Source organism: Sinocyclocheilus rhinocerous, unplaced genomic scaffold (assembly GCF_001515625.1).
Source record: "Sinocyclocheilus rhinocerous isolate Xijiao unplaced genomic scaffold, SAMN03320098_v1.1 scaffold200, whole genome shotgun sequence".
NCBI classification, from domain to species: Eukaryota; Metazoa; Chordata; class Actinopteri; order Cypriniformes; family Cyprinidae; genus Sinocyclocheilus; species Sinocyclocheilus rhinocerous.
Window position 1 is genome coordinate 3,203,377 of NW_015641014.1, and position 21,861 is coordinate 3,225,237.

At 36.2% G+C, this 21,861-nt stretch overlaps 1 protein-coding gene across 1 annotated transcript in view; it reads right to left on the bottom strand.

Annotated features, from left to right (window-relative positions):
• Positions 1-21,861, bottom strand: part of LOC107753676 (metabotropic glutamate receptor 8-like) — an 81,586-nt gene that overhangs the window by 30,054 nt on the left and 29,671 nt on the right. The window contains exon 7 of the mRNA XM_016569877.1: positions 6,044-6,244. Within this exon, the coding sequence (XP_016425363.1) occupies positions 6,044-6,244 (201 nt within the window). The remainder of the gene's footprint in view (positions 1-6,043; positions 6,245-21,861) is intronic.

Genomic DNA, 21,861 nt, shown 5'->3' on the forward strand with positions numbered 1-21,861 from the left:
CACACACACACACACACAGCCCTGATGTAAACATACACAAGTACAAAAAGAGAGCTGCTGGTGCAGCAGGAGGAGAGTGCAATCAAATTTGGGCTTGGACCAAGAAATTGAACCAAGCGCAGAAACCAATTTCCAGACCACTGGCCTTACAGTGACCTGATACTGTAGAATCACATCTGTCCTCTTATAACTCAATCCCTTGACATTAGATCTAGTTTCATACAGCTGCTGCTTATAATGCAAGACAACCGACAAGGCAAAAAGACAAGTGTAAGAATTCACAAGCCTTAAACTCTATATCTAATGCAAATTTACATGCAGGTTAATCATTACAACTCCATACACAGCATAAAAACATGTCTGTGTTCAGGCCAAAGATTATATTCTTGATCTCATGCCAGAGTTTGACAGCAGAGTCAGACAAATGGAGGAAGTCCATGCCTTGTCAAAAGGTTAATTCTTCAATTAATTCAGCTGTCTGATGTGAAGTGGTGATGCCCTTTTCCAACACTGAGATAAAGCATTACATATTAAAGAAAAAACGTAGATACCTACAATCAGTGCTTAATTTGTAAATGAAAAATTGCCGGATCCAAATCACCAGTTAAAAGATGCCGTGACCGACACAGACAATACAACTTCAGTTTCCCCGTAACATTCAATGACATCGCTAAACGTGATGACACAACTATAAGAGCATCGTTCACAAGTTTCTGCATGGACTATGCATGAACAATACAGCCTAGGTTTTCAAACCCTGGGTCAGAAATGGGTCACCAGGATGATTTAAGGCAAATTGAATAAGGCACATTAAGAATAACATAAAAATGTATTATTTTTATTTCCATAAAAATACACCTCTCGGGGGTCAAAGAGCCAATGGTGACTTGCACTTCTGGATGGAAATTTTACAACTCTTTGTCTCCGAACATGGTAATTTGCATATGTAACTGGATTGGATGTTGATGCAAAGACTACTAAAGATTCTTAGAACACTAATATGTTGCATAGGTATAAACATATAATATACACTCTCAATTAGATCATCCGAAGACGAATACATAGAGACCAAACATGGTACAGGTGAGTTTACATTAACTAGTGATCTATCATAAGTATGCATAAAACAGTATACAATACACAAGACCATATACAAGAACTATAAGAGCATCGTTCACAAGTTTCTGCATGGACTATGCATGAACAATACAGCCTAGGTTTTCAAACCCTGGGTCAGAAATGGGTCACCAGGATGATTTAAGGCAAATTGAATAAGGCACATTAAGAATAACATAAAAATGTATTATTTTTATTTCCATAAAAATAAAATAAAATCATAATCTATATAGAAAAGGTATAAATATGCGAAATATATCTGACATAAATAATTAACAGATATAAAACAGATGTGAGGTCGCGGCAATCCGCAAACAAGTTCACGGAAAGGAAACCGAGAACCGAGATGACAGAACGCGCATCCTTTTGTTTGCTTAATTACACAAACACAAATGTTCTTTTTATTGCGAGTGTGCAAAAATAAAAGTAAACATTTACACTTTAGCAGACGCTTTTATCCAAAGCATTTTGGATTTTTCTTTTCATTCTTGATCTGTTCTGCATACCGTTACATTCAAATGATTTGTTTTGGAGTGAGGGGAACTAGGCTATGATGTTTATAATGTTTATACATTATAATATTTACTTTTATTTGGTATTATTTCTGGTATTATTACAAAACGTTCCGCTGCTCACAAAAGAGTGGAGAGAGTGGGTTAAGCAGTAGCACCAATCAACGAGAGCGATTTTGAACATAAGAAAGCTGATTGGTCAATAATATGTTGAGGACCAATACATAATCTACAAATTATGCTCCAAATACATCTACATAAACCCGCAATCGCTCCGTCTAGTATGCACGCACGCACTGTCACAATCTAATGCACTTGTTAATGCCGGATCTTTAAAAACAAATACCGGAACGCAAAAATCCAAAATCTGACATTTTCCGGAACAGGATCCGGCTCAAATTAAGCACTGCCTACAATCCACTGTTTATTGAACTCATCTCGCTGTATTGATTTTTCCGCTCTTTATAAAGACAATTAGCTGCCAATACGCTCACAGCAGACGCTCGCAACGTCCTTTCCCTGTCCTCCATTTATTCAACCATTATCCAGCTACTTAATAATCTGTTTTCACTTAGCTGCTGAGAAAATCGATAATAGAGATGAAAACACAATGAAATCTTTCCAGGTCAGCTCTATAATCCATCGCTTGCTATTAAGATGCTCTGACTAGCTTGAGAGAGTTCTTCTGCTTCCTAAATGTTGAATGCTATCTTACTGTATTTTATTTTAATTATATACATCAGCATGTATTTGAAAAATAATGTCTGTAATGTTGGGCAAGACTTTGAATTCCCTTCAGTATGAAAAATGAAATAAAATGTAAATTTTTTTTTTTTTAAAGTTATTAAAAAAAACAACAACATGGAAAAGTAAACAATAGAAAATACATTGAAAGTAAAATAATAATAATAAAATACAAGTTAACAATGGAAAACTAAAAAAATGTATAATTTTATAAAATAAAATAAAAAGATATGAACAACAAAACAAAAAAGCATTAAATAAGAAATTATTATATTAAATTATATTATTAAGGTAACTTTTTAAATATATATTGAAGTTTATTTCACATCATCGGCAAATATATTTTCTCCTTTTTTTTAAGAATAAATAAAAAAAAATTTAGTATTATACTTGCTTATATGGAGTATATGGAAGACACACAACACACGCACAGCATAATAACTACAGGACATTCGGTGTGATCATGACAGACATGTTCATTTTGTAGCTCTGCTCTAACACACATATCTAAAAATAAGCATATGTATGAAGCCACTGAAGTGCATCTGATTGCAGTTGACTTGGCAATTGCCTGCTGGCCACAGTGGCTGTCATAGCTCTGGGACAAAGGTTGTGGGATTGAAGCTCGACTCTGTTGCTTTTATCATTGACTTGATTAGAAATCATCCTCTTGCTGTTCGCCGGAAAAAAAAAAAACATCCCTTACTGCCTCAATCAAGTGGTCCATGCAAGAAAAAACACAATAGAAACGTCAGATGTGCATCACATGATCCTGAACAGACATGATGGCTCATATATGCACAAATACACTCATGCATGCGAGACGAACACACACAGCGCTTTGAATGTTAAAGAATGCAAAACACAAAAGCAGCATTTGAAATGCGTTTTGTCAAACAAATTAAACATTACACATTGCATTACATTTGACTCACGAATCCGTCTGAACGTAAACATCAACAGTTTAGCGTCACACGACTGAGCACAGCCAAACTAGCATGTGCTTGTGGTCACGTCCATCCTAACGCAGTTATTTGTGCAGAGGCGTAAAACCCTTCAAGACACAGTTTTACACTCATTACGCTGAGGACCAAACTGGCCATGTTTCACCCTAGAAGTCATAAAATCTTTCCTGCATTTTATTTTTTACATCATCTTCTTCAGTCACAGTCTTCAGTGTTTTAATGAGGGCTGCCAATGTAATATATTAATTTAGCACAGTTATTTATTTATTTTAAATAATGCATTAAAAATAAACTCCCACAATCCTCCTGAACCTTTAAATTATCTAATAATTGCTTAGCAAATATTGACAAGATTAATTTGATAAATTAATCAAAATGTGATGTAATTATATCAAGTTATCTGCAGGGTTATTATCGTTAAGTAAAACTAAAACCATAAAAAAAAACATTTTTATTACTTGAAATAAAAGAAATATTAACAAAAAGAATATATATATATATATATATATATATGAAAACTTTTTTTATTTCAGCTAGTTGCCAAGGCAACATTTAGTTTTGATTAAATATTAACTTTAATGCTAAAATTACGGTGGCTGAGAGAGCTCAAATGAAAAAAAACACATGCAAATAGAAAAACATCTGCAAATTAAGAAAACATCTTATTTTAACATCCTGATCATACGATTCCTTGCTTCTTTTTTTTTCTTTTTTTTTTTTTGAAAGGATTAGCCTAAATAAGCTGACGAAATACACAATTAACTGTGAAAGCATGTAAGCTGGCTAACTTACTTTACAACTTCCCTTACAAAAATTAACCATATGGTTTTACTAATAAAATTAATTAAGTAATAAATACATTTATTATGTAAAAAATAAATAAAAACAAAAAATGGTTACTATAGTTAAACCATGGTAACCACAACTTAACCATGGATTCACTACACTAACCATAGTTTAACCATGGTATTTGTACAACTGTGGTTATACAAATGGTAATCAATACAAAAAAAAAACATTGTTAATTTTTGTTTTGTTCAGGTAATTTTGGCATTGTTTGTGGTCTGTACTTGCGTTTCTTTATTTGTTTGTGTTGTGAGTATTTGCAGTGCGTTTCTTTATTTGTTTGTGTTGTGAGCATTTGCAGCGTGTTTTTGTATTTGATTGTGTTGCGAGTATTTGCAGCACATGTGCTGTCAAACTCTTGAAGATGTTTTCTTAATTTGCTGGTGCTTTTTCTATTTGGATGTGTTTTCTGAATTTGCCGCGCGTTGACCTCTCTCGGCCACCGTATAAAATAACTTAAATGAAAACCGAAATAAAAATTATATATAATTAAATATTAATACAAATTATTAAAACTATAAAAAAAACTACAAAAACATAATTCAAAATATCAAACCTGGTTGAAATACTAAAATAAAACTAAAACTAAAAAGTATACAAAACATTAAAAAAAGACAAACACAGAACAAAATTAAATTAAAGATAAAATGCAAAAGTACAATACAAAATATTAAACAAACTATAAAAAGAAAGAAAGGGTTACACTTTATTTTATGTGTCCTTGTTACATTGTAATATGTAATATGTAACTATATGGTTAGGGTTAGGATTAAGCTTTGGTTTAGGTTTACTTCCATGCAATTATGTCAAATTAATTATTATAATAGTAAGTACATGTAACGTGTAACAAGGACACTTTAAAATAAAGTGTTACAAAAGAAAGACAGACAGACAGACAGACAGATATTGCTGTCTGTATGCTCGAAAACCACAGCCGACTGAAAACAAGGTATGCGTCATGACAACGCCTCTGATGTTTACATTATAAATTCTCTATTGTTTTATTATTTGATTAATTTATTTATTTTGGCAGATAAAGACATTCCAGAACAGTTGGAAACAAACATCATAAAAATAATTCAATTACAGTATTTTTTTTTTAAATGGAACCAGTTGATTCCTAATCCTAAACATAAATGATTAAGAACGGATTACAATTAAATAAAAACAATTTCTTAAATTAAATGTACTTTTTTAGTACACAATAATGCCTGTGCGGTTTTAACGTACAATTTTTTTTATGATGAAGAAATGTGGCTTTTAAAAAATTATGACATTTAAAGTTTTAATTTATTATTTTTTACTTTATTTTGATATACCTTAAAATTTTTAAGTATAAAAATGGTTAAAGTAAATTAAAATTAAATTAAATTCAATAATTGAGGCATTGTAATTTTTTTTATTTATGTATACACAACAAGGGTTGTGTGATTTCAAAGTTTAAAATTTCTGATAAATTATGAAAATTAATAAAACTAATTCAACAAACTTTTTAATTGATTTAAAAAAAAATAGTTTTCACTTTTTTAGTTTTAACATTTCTAATTATTTATTACTATTATTCTATATTTTACATTTACTGTAACATTTTTAAGTAACAATAAAAATGCTAATTAAATGAAAATCAAAACAAAAATAACAATTGTAATGATTAAGAACTTGTACAAATTAAAACATTTCTGAATACACAACAGGAGCGGTTCGATTTTACAGCACAAACATTTCTGATTATGAACAAAGGTGGCTGTTAAAAATTATGCAAATTAATTAAACAATCGGGGTTGAGGTTCAAGTGTGCTTTCCAAAATCCAATTAAACCGAGTAGCAGAATAATGTATTAGAACAGAGGACGTTTCTCACCATTGAAGCTGACGTTTCTGATGTATCCCAGCAGCTCCTTGCCATCTATGTTGCTCATGCGTGGACAAAGTCCTGGATATCCCGAGCAGAGGTCCCGATGCATGCGGTGCAGCGCGTTGGCCATAGCGTACACCGCGTCCATCACAAACTGCACCTTTCCCTCTTGCTCATAAGTGGAGTCCCTGCCGACTTTCTCCAACCCTGCAAAAAAGAACAAAGAAGACATGAGTCCAATGCAAAAAGTGTTCAAATCTGGCTCATAAGAGTTCAGAAATTCTGCATTTAATTTATTTTCCTAAAAATGCCCAAGTGACAGGCTTGGTTCAAGTTCTTGGCTGACTCTGGATGGAGGCATTCATTTATATGCAAGTTTAATTTATTTGCAAAGCTTTTCAAAGGATTTCCAATGCAATTTCCATTTTCCAAAGCATGCCAAACTAATTCACACAATGCCTCAATGCCTAATGATGAATTCATGCCGTGTTCTGTGATAATTAGTTTATTAGCGCCGACTGGAGTGACCTTTCCACTGAGGTTAGCTAGAGAAAATGACAAAAACAACACCAACAACAATACGAGTGCGAATCTACTGCAAAAACTATTGTATAACTTTCCTCCAAACCCTGAGTTTGAACACGGTCAGTTTTTTCATCTTTTCTTAGCTTTAACTCAATGTTATCAGCATCACCCACATGCATAATCTGAAATCCGACCCTGCCGTGACTCTTTTTAATATCTGGAGTTAATTGTGGAGCATTGATACCTCTATTTATGTTAAATCCTGCGTAAAGCAACAAAGGAGAGCTTTAAAAATGGTCAGTAGTGGAGAGCAAATTAACAGGTCCAGTCGGAGCGCTCAATCATTGAACTTGTCAGGCTGGAATTTATAGGGACTCATTTACAGAGAATGAAATACAATGCGTCTCGGTAGTGGACCGTAGTCTACAACTCAACTGCATGGGAAGCTTTTATCTCACCAGAGGGAGCACTTACTCGTCTTGTTGGTTTAATGAATCACCTGGGTTCAGCCACATTAAAGTGATCTTGGACACAGTATCTTCGGAAAATGCCACAAACTAAACCACTTAATCTCAAGCAAAGACTGGACTATGAACTTGAAATAAGGCTCTAGACTGCAAACGAAGCCAACTTTGGCTGCCAAACATGGCTATGTGACCCCAGGGGATTTAAGGTGGTCCTGGGCTTGAAAGATCCTGTTTTTTGTTAAACTTTTATAACAAACAAACAAATAAATAAAAACATCTTAATCATGTTAACAACCACACAATTGTGAGTGTGACACTACTTTTACACAACAGTCAAATAAACAAGACATTAATATTTAGCAACTGACATTTTGGACACAGCATTGACAGGTTACTTTGTCTATTTTTGCTCCGTCAACAAAAATATTTCCAAAGCCACAGCAGAACTCTTGCAAGTATCTGAAAAACACACATTAGTGATGCTCCTGAATTACTCAGTTTTTTTTTAACAAATTAGTTGGGTGAATGATTCAGTGACTCATTCATAATGACAGGCTTGTGTTCACTCCTGAATGAATCTGTGTTTTTTGTGAACTAATCAGTTGAGTATATAATTCAATGATGCACTCATAACAACAGACTTGTGTTTGTTCCTGAATGAATCTGTTTTTAAACTAATCAGTTGAGTAAAGGATTCAATGACACACTCATAACAACAGTCACATGTTTTGTTTCTGAAGGAATCTGTTTTTGAACAAATCTGTTGAGTGAATGATTCAGTGATTCACTCATAGAGGCCTGTTTAGAATTAAAGTTGTTGAACGAACCTGTTGATAGAATGAGCTAATGACTCACTCACATGTTGCCAGCTACTGCCATAACAGTGTGACACTGCTTTTATAAAACAGTCAGATAAACATGACTATTACTTTCATTTTAGACACAATATTGCCAGTTACTTTGTCTATTTTTGCTCCATCAACAACAATATTTCCAGATGAGTATCTGACAAACACAAAGTAGTGAAGTTCCTGAATTAATCCGTTTTTTTAACAAATCTGTTGGGCGAATGATTCCATGACTTGTGTTTGATCCTGAATAAATCTGTGTTTTTAATTAATTCAATGACACACTCGTAACCACACAAGTGGTTGAGTGAATAATTCAGTGATTCACTCATAGAGTTTTTTTTCCAGAATGAATCAATGTTTTTGAATGAACTGGTGGAAAGAATGAGTAAATGACTCACTCGTAACAACACTAATTTGTTGCCATCTACTGGTGTAACCTACAGAAAGAGTCAGTAAAAAATCCTCACTAATTCACAGTTTGACACAATATAATATAATATACAACATAATATTTTATAAAAAAAAGAAATGCATTCTGAAGCATTTTAGAAACACCTTTGCAACTACCCACAACATCCAAGTTGTGTGAGTTTTGCATAGGCAAGTGACACTATAAAAATCCACTGTGAAACTGAAGTTGAACATTCATTTTTAAAACCCATACAATTTCAAAAGTGTCCTCTTGGAAGGCAGAGTGGCCAATCTTGATGCATACAGTTAAGCCAAGCCATTCTGTGCATAAAACGAAGTCCAAACACACATTAGTCTCATTATTAGTCCCAGATCTGAAGGCTGAGAATGCCTGGAGGCATGAGAGGGAAGGATCTTTTGTCTAAATGACTGATGAGTGGCAATGTAGAGGACACAGAGCCCAATCATTAAAACCAGCATCTTAATTAAACTTCATTTACGGGGCCTAATTCAATTTGCCCCGGACGAGACCAACACATATCGCTGTTTCATGGCAGACGAACACAGCTCTGCCGTGGTTAGATGGGAAAATTAGATAAATGACAAATTAATTACTGAGATTTTCTTTCATCAAGAAATTAATGAAGAAAAAAAGCAGGAACAACATCAACCATTTTTGCTTCTGACAGCTTCGAATACATTTCCATTAATGGAGTGACATTACATCTGCAGTTGTTCATCATTTTTTAAGCGTCACAATAGAGACGAAATGTCAGAAATTGACTGACATCTGCTGGGCTAATTTTGTGACTGTGCGATATCCCAAAATGCAATGTGCTTACCTTGACTTTGCATTTGGATGAATTAACATCAATAAATAACCAGAAGTCTCCTTGATTATTTGCTCTGATTGCCAGAAGTTAAAATGTTTTTACACAAAATTGGAATAAAAATACAAAATTAGTATTATAAGGTGACAGTAAAGACTGCATATATATATGCAGTGGAGTCAGATGCATGATTCCTTTTCCCACATATGTACATTTTTTCTTCTCCAATTAAAAAGGAATGTAAATCAGGCCACACATTTGCATAGGATGGTAATATTGCCCCACTTTTTGACAGGATCGAAAAGGTATGAGGGGAGGTGGAAAAGTAGCATGCTAAATCTTGGAGTTTTAATGAAATCTAAGCGTGAAGACATTTATTGAAGACGGCTGTGATGGCTACCTGACTAGATTAAATCATCAGAACTTTCTCTATACAAATGGCACTTATAATTTGCAGCAGCAACATTTTAATGATCATGTATTCATTTGAAGTTTTAGCGCGAGGGTAGCTGACATCCCAAGCTGTGATATAGCCTTCAATTGCATCTGAAACCCCTTTGGCAATTTTTATGAACTAGCTAGTGACAGAAGTTCTGCACAGGCACAAGAAAAAATGTGATAATCTTAAACATTAATCATTACAATGAGAGCCTTTCGTGAAATGATTGTGCTGCATAATGGGAACTTTATGTATTTACCTGTCATTTTGCGAGTACTTATCCACAGTTCCTTAATTGCAGACACAGCCTTCTGGATTAACCATACTCGCTTGTGCCTTGCTCAAGGGCATGATGGGATGTGGAAGTCTTGATTCAAACCTAAATCTTTGGTATTACCACCAAAACTCAATTATTTAAACGTACTAAAATACCTCTAGAGGCAACATCTCAAACTGAAAAAAGAAGTTTGAAATCATAGATCTCAATATGATCTCAAGCATTTCTCATCAAATTCACTGTGCTCTTGTCTCATTTGTGTCCTTCTCCTTTTTAGGAGAAACATCTGAGACAAAGGTGATCCCATGCTTTAGCTCTTTATCTTTCCATTCTTCCTTTTGCGTTACTGACTGAAGTTTGTAAATTGCTGCTGTCACTTGAACCCAACCCCCGCCCCCCTCCCGGTGGGCTTAAATTGGTTAAATATAATTACAAATTGTATGTCTCATTTGTTTCTCTTGGCAACCTTGTATGACAACTCTATAATCTCATCTATTGTCCTCTAGAGCAGGGGTTTTCAACCTGTGGGGGCACCAGGGGGGGCTACTTTAACACTTGCCGCGTTTTGTAGTTTTGGGCTAGTTTTGAGTAGCAGTTAGGCGGGTTTTGTTGTGAAAACCTGGCAACCCTGGTCACGCTTATTGACAGTGTAAGATGATTTAAGATTAGCCGTGTTGGAAATCCAACCACGGATTGGCATGTTGTTATCTCAGAAACAGGCTCAGCCATCACATTGAATCAGGTAAACTGGTTATATATTTATGTTTCAGTATAATTACGCACGCTATACCAGGGGCGGTTCTAAACCCTTTTTAGGTGGGTTTCAGCCCCCCTATCTGTCACCTTAGCCCCCAAAACTATCTTAACGATCAGGCCAGTGCTGCTTCCTCAAGAAAGTTTTTCATTCTCACGTGTTTTAAGTCTTGTCAGTTTAAACATTAAAGTAAATGTTACTTTACGAGTGAAATTAGACAAACTTGGGGGGGGGCGCATGTCCTAAAAAACCCTGGTGTGGACATGTCCTAAAAGGTTGAAAACCCCTGCTCTAGAGATCTCAACCTCTCAAACTGTGCTCGGGCATGACAAGATACCAAAGACTGCAATTAAAAGTGACAAATCTCAACATGAACTCAAACATTTCTAATCTAATTCTTCCAAGGCCAAATGATCTGAGCTATGCTAATCACAAATGGGATGCCTCATTTGTTTCTCCTAGATAATAATGGAGAGTAAGTGGAAACTTCTTCTCAAGATGTTCTTCTCAGATGTTTCTAAGAGCCCGTTCAAAAGAGATCTCAGCAATGTCTCTAACTGTGCTTGGATTTGCCAAGACATCAAAATCTGCAATCACAATCAGTATCAGTAGGTACGTTTACATGGACACTTTTTGCTTCCATCGGAATGAATTCATTCTGATTGACAAATCTGAACGTAGTGTTTACATGAACAATAAATAAAGTGATTGGGTTGATATGCGTGTTTATATGTCACAAGCTTCTGATCGGATTTACTCTTTTGACGTGCACACCATGAATATACAGAGTTTCCCACTGTTGTCGCATGCTGTTTTAAAAAGCACAGTTGATATTTATCTACTTCGGGTCCTAATTAGGCGACGACCAGCACATGAACTGTTGTGCAGTGCTGCTTACTTTATAAAGCAGTAAAAGTGCCCCTTCCCGCACCCAAAACCAGTCGTCTGTGGATGATAGTCTTAAATAAGGACTGGTGGGACGGTGTGCTGCTCCACTTCACAGACGCTGAGTGAAAGGGGAGTTGTATAATGACGGGACACTCATTTATGACACTTTATTCACCAGGAAGAACAGCTTGTTCCGCGCATCATACGTCATTACGCTATTTTTACATCACTGCACATGCGCAGTACTTTCCAGTTTCGGTTTTCAATCCGATCAAGTGTTTAGATGTCCTCCTCTCGCTCGGATTACAAAAGGAATAAACCACCCCTTACAATCCGATTGAAATCTGAATCGGATCTGGCCAATTAAATCCGATTGACGTGTTTACATGTGACTTTTTTATTCTGATTGTGCTCCTAGTCCTATTACGATCGGATTAGTAGGGTACATGTAAACGCAGCTAGTGTGAGTTCAAACATTTCTCATCAAATTATTTCAGTTGTATCATTCATTGTATGATATTGTATAGCCCGTACTCTTACTATATTGTCTCATTTATGTCTTTATTTCTCTTAATACATTTTATGAGACACATCTGAGACAAAGTTGATACTCAAATGAAACAACTGAGAATGCCAGCTTAATTAAATTTAGTTAAAATTACACAAGATGCCTCAGTTGTCTCTCCTAGACACCAATGAGATTAAATGGAGATTTTGCTGAAGTCTTCTGCTTCTCAGATGTTTCTTCTGAGAAAAACACCCTGTAATCTGAGAGATCTCCATAATGTCTCAAACTGTGCACCAAAGTCTGCAATCAAATATCAAAGTTCTCTATATAAACATTGAGCTATGCTTTCCACATTTATTTTACAATCTATTCTCCAAATGAATTTTAGAAATAAAATGACTGAGGATCAATTATGTCTCCTGAGCTATAAAAGAGCAACCTCTGAGCAGTATATACAGTACTATGGGCTTTATCACATATATGACATACACATTCTAATCTTTATTACAAGTCTACATAATCTAACTTGGCTGCCTTATGTAAAACAGATTATAAATTATTATATTTTTAATCTAGCTACAAAGAAAAACACTAATAACATGGTAAAGGATGTTTTTTGTACTTACATACTGAATCTTGTCTGACAAAATAATGAAAGCCTTCATGCTCTACAGAAGTACGTGGGGCGTGGATTAGCATAAACGGTTTATAGTCAAGGTAACATGCTCTCAAGAGCGGTTCAAAAAGATTCTCTCCATATATGGATGTCTTCCACAGGTTACATCATTCAGAATCAAAAGTACTTGATTTGACAGCACACTTCAACAAGACGGTTCACATTCCTCTCATCGTACTGTGAGCAAAAAAGAACAGAATGAGGAGGTAGTCGTTCAATTCTGCCGTGACTCACAGGAGACATTTGGCAAAAAGCATGCAATTTTGATACTTCCAAGAAAACACGGACAAAGGTTTACTTTATGAAATGTCTACAAGTGCCCTCCACTTAACAGGCGACTTTGGCTTGCTTTCATTCTTCTCGCGGACGCCCATTTTGCTCGCGCATAAAGGGCTCGGAGCTATTAGAGTCGAGGCAAGTGCCGAACACCATGAGTGGCGCTCAGACCCAACAGAGACGCTTTGTGTTTAGATGCTTTTCATAGTGAAAGGCTATGATGCAGGTGCACAAGAGGGCTGAAAAATGCGCTATTACACAGGCTGCCTATGCCAGGTACTCTCATGTGAATCCCAATCATTTCAGGGAATTTACTTGAGAGCGGTTTTCTCTCAGCGTGAGACAGGACAATATATATATATATTTTTTAAACTTTATTTAGTTTTTTAATATGACATTTGTTTTTCCAGAACAAAGGTCCAAAAAAGAAAACGATAGTACGGTATACTAGTAGTTACAAATAAACATCTCTGATGCACAAAATAAAGGAGTTCCAAACAGATCACATCGATAACATCAGCAGGGTGTGAGGGAAAAAATGTGTGAGATCACTACCGTCCTGCTTTTGTGGGGGGTGGGTAGGGGTGTTCAGTAATTTTTTTTTGTTTAGTTTTTTTCCCCATAGGTTTTTAACATTCTAAAAGCTCTTTATTCCAATCTACAATGTTTAGGGATTGTATATACTGTCTTAACATTGCATTAGATTTAGATGCCGCGCTGGCAATCTGACTCGGTTGTTTATCAAGTATGTTGTCCAGCACACAGTTGAAATCACCTCCAATAATTATATTTGATTACAGGAGAATATTAATGGGTCATTCCTTTTAAGCAGTGCATTCTCATGTCCCCACCTATGTCTTTAATACACTGCATATATATTAAAAAAAGAAAGTTGTAATAATATTTCAGCCATGGTGAGCATAAGAGACTTCTTTCAAAAACATTTAAAAATCTTATCAACCTCAAACGTTTTGAACGGTATTGTGTATATATATTGCATAAAACAATGAAACGGATTTTAAATAAAAATCAGTTAATCTATCTATCTATCTATCTATCCGTCCATCTTCCATCCATCCATCCATCCGTATATTATCTATCTATCTATCTATCTATCTATCTATCTATCTGTCTGTCTATCTATCTAAAAAAAAGAAAGTTGTAATAATATTTCAGCCATGGTGAGCATAAGAGACTTCTTTCAAAAACATTTAAAAATCTTATCAACCTCAAACGTTTTGAACGGTATTGTGTATATATATTGCATAAAACAATGAAACGGATTTTAAATAAAAATCAGTTAATCTATCTATCTATCTATCTATCCGTCCATCTTCCATCCATCCATCCATCCGTATATTATCTATCTATCTATCTATCTGGCTATCTATCCGTATATAATCTATCTATCTATCTATCTATCTATCTGGCTATCTATCCGTATATAATCTATCTATCTATCTATCTATCTATCTGGCTATCTATCCGTATATAATCTATCTATCTATCTATCTATCTATCTGGCTATCTATCCGTATATAATCTATCTATCTATCTATCTATCTATCTGGCTATCTATCCGTATATAATCTATCTATCTATCTATCTATCTATCTGGCTATCTATCCGTATATAATCTATCTATCTATCTATCTATCTATCTGGCTATCTATCCGTATATAATCTATCTATCTATCTATCTATCTATCTATCATCTGTCCGTCCATCATCCATCCATCCATCCATCCATCCGTATATTATCTATCTATCTATCTATCTATCTATCTGTCTGTCTGTCTGTCTGTCTGTCTATCATCTGTCCGTCCATCCATCTTCCATCCATCCATCTGTCCGTCCATCATCTATCTATCTATCTATCCGTTGATCTATCTGTCTGCCCATCCGTCCATCTATAATCTATAAACAAAATGTTCCTAAAAATTATTATATCTATGAATTATACATTAAAATATATTAACATTTATAAATATATTAAATATGAATATTAACATAATATATATGCAATCAATTTTCTTCTTTCGCGAGACATGGAAATGGTAAACAGTTGATCTGGCCATGACACAGCAAGGCCATTGAGATACAGAAGGGTATTTTAACTTGGATCTCCACGTGGCCTCGTTTTCCGAAAGTCACGGCGTCCACTCACGGCGAGAGCACACAGGTAATTCAAAGTCATTATCGAAAGTGTTCTCTCCAATGAATTGTCTGACAGTGATCATGGTGTCCTCTTATCCACGCTCGAGTGGAAGTTTGCACTAAACACTAATTATCACACAATAGTTCTTAACTCAGCGAAGCATTCGTGATGCACGAACACACACGCACAAAAAACGTTTGCGAATGAACCTAAATGACAGTGCGAGCAAATTACATGTTATTCCGAACAGGAGAACAATGTTAGTATCAAGGACACTCACCTCGTGCCCAGCTATCAGACAAGTTCAAACATCAGACACAGTCTTTTTCGCCCGTGGAGGTCTTGCATTAGCATTCAGCCAGAAAGATTGTGACTTTGATTGACCTCTGAATCCATTTTCAGAACTTTCCTTCGTGCAGGTTTCCCACTTCATCCGAAAAGGAACATACTGTGAATGTTTTGTTGACACTCCTGTATAATCACTCCTACCTCAGCACATAAGTTAGTCGTAAAAAGTGGCCGTTTCATGCCAGGGGTTTCGATGAGGGGATGTGAGTGCTATTAACATTGAGTTCTGGCCCTGCATATGTAAGTGTGCGCCTACTCAGGGCCCTGTGAGGGTCCATTCAGCTTATCGCCTCGGGGTTCTTGTACCACTGCTGCGTTACTAGCATCAGAGCACCTGAAAAATAAAGGATGTGGGTGTACCTGCTCCTACAATACAAACTCTTTGCACCTACATGCCCTCTGGAGTCTCACCTGCCATTTACAATAAAGCAACAGCTCCACCAAGTCTGCAGAGAGAGCAGCGATCTACAAAAAAGCATTTGTGAAGTTCATAACTTTATTGAACTCTGGATACAAGCGCTAGCAAAATTCCAATGTGAAATAGGATCCATTAAAGGAAAGCTTTACAGTGTACAGGCTTTGTATTTCATGTGACATGCTGTTCCTAAAAGCATTACAGAGGTTTTTGGTTTTTTTTGTCTGTGAAAACTGACAGCATGGCACAGTTACTGTTTGGTCATATTTACCATTGTTAAGTGAATTTTTCTATGTGCAAAATCCAGTCATTTCAATAGGAATCCACATCCACACTTGGGAATTTCGCATGAGGGTAAAGGATTTATCCAGGTAAATTTCACTACAGGTTCAAGTTTGTCATGCAGATTTGCATCTTGTCTGACAATAGACAATAGATGATTACAACTTATTGTCTAAGGGTGAAATTTGTAAGCTTTCAGCAAAGAATCTTGAACATTTGCGAAAATACAACTTAAGTTTTCAGTTACCTAGAATATTTCTTAAAATATCCCAAGTGGTTCTAATGTAGGAATCCTATGTCAGAAATATCCAATCCAGGAAAAGTAAACATTAATTGACCTTCGCAAGTCAGGGAAAAAAGAAAATGGACAGAACATTTTTTAAATGTGGAACAAAATTTCATTTCATCCATCTTGAACTGATAGGATTATAAAAAGTGGGTGTTTCTTTACCAAAATGTAAAGCTAACTGTGAAAGATTACTCTCATCCTTAAGCATGATTGGTTTTGATTCATTTCAGTGAATAATCTGAGTCTTAAAATTTTTGAATTAATCAAAAAAGATTTATTCAGTCACTCTTTCTGCAAGATACATCTTCAGTTTTGTGTCTTTATGTCTTATGTGTCTTGGGATTCAGTGAATCATTCACTCAACCGATTCATTAATAAACACAAAGTTGTTCACAACCAAAACAATAGTATCACTTAAAAGTTGTGCCTACAGATCTATTATGAGTCTGTGGAAAGTTTAAGCATCATAAAGCGTTGTCGATACATGACAACAAAGTAGACTGCTGGGCATTACTTCATCAAGCTATTGAATCCAGATAACAAAACGAGTGAAGAAAACGGACTCATATGAAAATGGACCAAACAACTTTAATAACGAATGAATCAAGAATGATTGAGGATTCCTTCACTTAAAAGATTTGTTCAAAAATCGTCGTTTTATGAACAAATAATGATTCTTCCATGATCATAATAACACTACCGTTAGTTGAAACTTAAGTGACCTTGGTGATGTCAGCAGAGAAGAAAAGTCGTTTACGAACATGATAACAATAAGAACATTTGTTAAAGGTACAGTTTATGAAAATTCTGTCATCATTTACATTAATCACTTTCCCTGATATCACACATACATCTCAGAGACGTCTATCTGATGTGTGTGTTTCTTGCAGACATGCGTGTGCTATCCGGGTAGTGCTTTCAATTAAATTACTGTAATTTAAATCTATTAAAGTTGATTAATCATTTAGATTAATCAATTCGACCATACAATAAAGCCAACAGTGCCTAAAACAACATTTACATTTTTCAAAATATCTCTTTTGTGTTTATGACATGAGGATGAAAAAATAATGATAGAATTTTTAACTATTGTAAGGATAAAAGAAACTCAGGAAACTCAGATACTTTGATCTCCTGAGAAACAGACAATACACTGGCACCTTCAAGACACCCCACAGAGGGGTGGTGCAGGAAACGCCTCTCTCACATATGCATCAGTGCCTTTTCATCTGCTCCCTCCACTGGATTCACTCAGAATGGTCAAGAATATAATGTTCTATATGAATGCAAATAAGATTTACAGTCATGTTTGGTTTCATTTGAATAGTATCAGGGCGAGTGGTACAATGGCCTTAATCTTACAAAAGTAGGCTAAAAGATAATACAGATCCTAAGATACTTTGATTACTGTAGAGGGTCATTCCATGCAAATTACCTTTTGTTCCCATTAAGGTGTAGACCACACAGGTCTGGGACCTGGGTTAAATGTAAATTCCAATTGTTGGTACATGCCTCCACTTGGGGGATGTTTTATCTTGGTTTTCATACTAAAATGGAGTCAGATGAGATAATAAAATGGAGTCAGATTGAGTTAAACCTAAATTGAATAACTCTGCGCGCTGAAAAGACCGAACACGCAAGTGACCTTCATCCACCACTGGATACCTTCCTTGGACCAAGTGTGTGGACCTTACACTATTCCTTTAAGAAAATGAATGGGGTCGAATTTGAATTCCATGCTGATTTGAATTAAAAAATTACCTCAAAAATTATGTTACTTTAAAAAGGCAAATCCCATACAACTGGTCGGTACACAGGAATTCTAGCTAGAAACATTCACACACAATTTATAGCACACACATCACGTAAGAAGCAAATGTAATGGAATACAAAATCAAACTCCATTAGCTTCCCTGCCAGGTCTGATGCAACATGTAGGACACATTAGATGTATCCCACAACCACAGACATCAATACACGGAGACATGCCTGCCTTAGAGACACGCTGCAACATGTGAAAGCAAATCGTGGTATATCAGCACTTTCGCAGGGTTAACCATATATTCACGGAGCTCTCTTTGCTCTTCACACACGCAGGTGAACGCTGACCGCACGTGTTGCAGAGTCAGCTGTTTGATTACTGCGCAGACTGGCTCTGATAAAAGCTGCCTCACCGGCTCCACCAAACCTCAATCTCTGGCTGATCATAAAATCAATTCAGACCGCCGCTGCCTGCCTCAATCCCACAGATAGGTCCTACACACACGGTCCGCTTTCAAACTCAATTCCTTACTAGTCAAAATACACCTTCTTCAGCAGGCAAGCTGAGTACAGAGATTTCGCTCATTCGCTGTCCTCCAGCAAACCCTTCGCCCCACATTTTGTAAATCCAGTTTCATTTGCCTGACATCTTTCCGTGGGATTTAGCCTGAAGTAGTTGTCTTACGAACAGTCAGAATAAACCAAAGATCACTCTCTTCTTGACTTGTTCTGTCTGGAAGATGCTGTAGTCAGCAAAATGTACTTCTCAGGAGGACAAAGAAATTCTTCGATATATAATGCTAATTTTACCCAAGTCAACGGATTTGACTATAAATTAAGCAGACTGTTATTATTTCTAACATCTAGGGCGTTCTTAGTGTTTTTAGGTTGTTGCTATGAAGTTACTTGGGTGTTCTCAGTTTAGTTTTACGTTTGTTGCTATACAGTTACTAGGGTGTTCTGAGTGTTTTTTAGGTTGTTGCTATGCAGTTGCAAGAGCGTTCTCAGTTTTGTTTTTAGTTTGTTGCTATGCAGTTACTAGGGCGTTCTGAGTATTTTTTTAGGTTCTTGCTATGCAGTTACTAGGGTATTCTGAGTGTCTTTGGGGTTGTTGCCATGCAGTAACTAGGGTGTTCTGAGATGCCTTACTAGGGCGTTCTGAGTGTTTTTTAGTTTGTTGTTATGCAGTTACTAGGGTATTCCAAATGTTTTTTAGGTTGTTATGCAGTTACTAGGGTGTTCTCAGTTTTGTTTTTAGTTTGTTGCTATGCAGTTACTAGGCTGCTCTGAGTGTTTTTTAGGTTGTTGCTATGCAGTTACTAGGGCATTCTCAGTTTTGTTTTTAGTTTGTTGCTATGCAGTTACTAGGGTGTTCTGAGATGCAGTTACTGGGGTGTTCTCAGTTTTGTTTTTTAGCTTGTTGCTATGCAGTTACTAGGGCATTCTGAGTGTTTTTGGTTTGTTGCCGTGCAGTTACTAGGGCGTTCTGAGTGTGTTTAGTTTGTTGCTGTGCAGTTACTAGGGTGTTCTGAGATGCAGTTACTAGGGTGTTCTCAGTTTTGTTTTTTAGCTTGTTGCTATGCAGTTACTAGGGCGTTCTGAGTGTGTTTAGTTTGTTGCTGTGCAGTTACTAGGGCATTTTGTGTGTGTGTTTTTTTTAGTTTGTTGCTATGCAGTTACTAGGGTGTTCTGAGTGTTTTAGTTTGTTGCCATGCAGTTACTTGGGTCTTCTGAGTGTTTTAGTTTGTTACTATGCAGTTACTAGGGTGTTCTGCATGTTTTAGTTTGTTGCCATGCAGTTACTGGGGTGTTCTGAGTGTTTTCATTTGTTGCCATGCAGTTACTATGGCGTTCTGAGTGTCTTAGTTTGTTGCTATGCAGTTACTAGGGTGTTTTGAGTGTTTTAGTTTTGTTGCTTTGCAGTTACTAGGGCTTTCTGGGTGTTTTAGTTTGTTGCTATGCAGTTACTAGGGCATTTTGTGCTTTTTAGGTTGTTGCTATGCAGTTACTAGGGCATTTTGTGTTTTTTAGGTTGTTGCCATGCCGTTACTAGGGCGTTCTGAGTGTGTTTAGTTTGTTGCTATGCCGTTACTAGGGCATTTTGTGTTTTTTAATTTGTTGCTATGCAGTTACTAGGGTGTTCTGAGGGTTTTAGTTTGTTGCTATGTAGTTACTAGGGCGTTCTGAGTGTTTTAGTTTGTTGCCATGCAAATACTTGGGTGTTCTGAGTGTTTTAGTTTGTTGCTATGCAGTTACTAGGGCATTCTGCATGTTTTAGTTTGTTGCCATGCAGTTACTGGGGTGTTCTGAGAGTTTTAATGTATTGCCATGCAGTTACCAGGGCGTTCTGAGTGTCTTAGTTTATTGCTATGCAGTTACTATGGCATTTTGTGGTTTTTTGTATTTGTTGCTATGCAGTTACTAGGGTGTTTTGAGTGTTTTAGTTTTGTTGCTTTGCAGTTACTAGGGCTTTCTGGGTGTTTTAGTTTGTTGCTATGCAGTTACTAGGGCATTTTGTGTTTTTTAGGTTGTTGCTATGCAGTTACTAGGGTATTCTGTGTTTTTTGAGGTTGTTGCTATGCAGTTACTAGGATGTTATGAGTGTTCTTGTTGCAATGCAGTTGCTTAGGTGTTGGGTGGTTTTTCAGCATGTTGCTAAGTTATTTGGAGTTGTTAGTTGAGTTTGTTGCTATGTGGTTGCTAAGGTTTTCTTAGTATATTGCTGTGAGGATGTGCTGCCCATCTGTGACTCAGGATGTTGTTCAAACTTCTGTTGCACCACAGAGTGCCACACATATAATTTTCCATTAAATTCCATTATATTTGTCGCAAATCATTGTTAATGTGCATACTGGCTCTTGTTAGGCTGTAAGAATCTTAGCATTTTTACATTTTTAGCAAAACATTTGTCTTTCTGTGGCTTTAGTAAAGTCAGTGTGCCTCATATAAAGAGGTATAGATCACCCTTTCTTCAAACACTGAACTTCAACTTTATTAATTTCTTACAACACAGCGCTGTACTTCTGGTCCTTCCATGCTAGGCTAGAGTTTTTAGAACATTGCTATGCATTTGCTAGAGTGTAGCTAGGCATATGTTATTCTGGTCCTGAGATTTGGCTCGATGCTTTAACCACTAGGCAATTATTTATACAGCCAACACACATGCAATCAGACTATATCTAACAGCCATCTTCCCTTCAAACATCATATTTAACTGCTGAACATGTTTCTATATGTATCGCATTTGCAACTAGCATCAAAGAGATGCCAGTTTGTCCACTTTGATTTCTTCTTCCAGTACAGTCTATTTTCTTTCTGAACTGACTGCATGGAGAGTATATGAAGTCTAAATCAGGATTTAGCTTAAGTGAATGCCGTGACAGAGATCCCCTAAAGTGAACTGATGCATTCTCACGGCTTGCTACCTCCGCTAACTGCCCAGACAGGAAAGCATCACTGCACTACTAAATATAACACTATGGCGTTGAGTGCTCAGATTCACAATTGCTTGTCTATGAGGCTGCCTGGGAGATGTGCTGAAACAGAATCAGTGGTGCATCACCATCATGTGACTCGAATTGGGATGGAAGCAGATTAGACTCAATAATAATTCACGCAAAAGACACTATACACACATGCGTATCCCAATTCACGTGCACAAATATATAT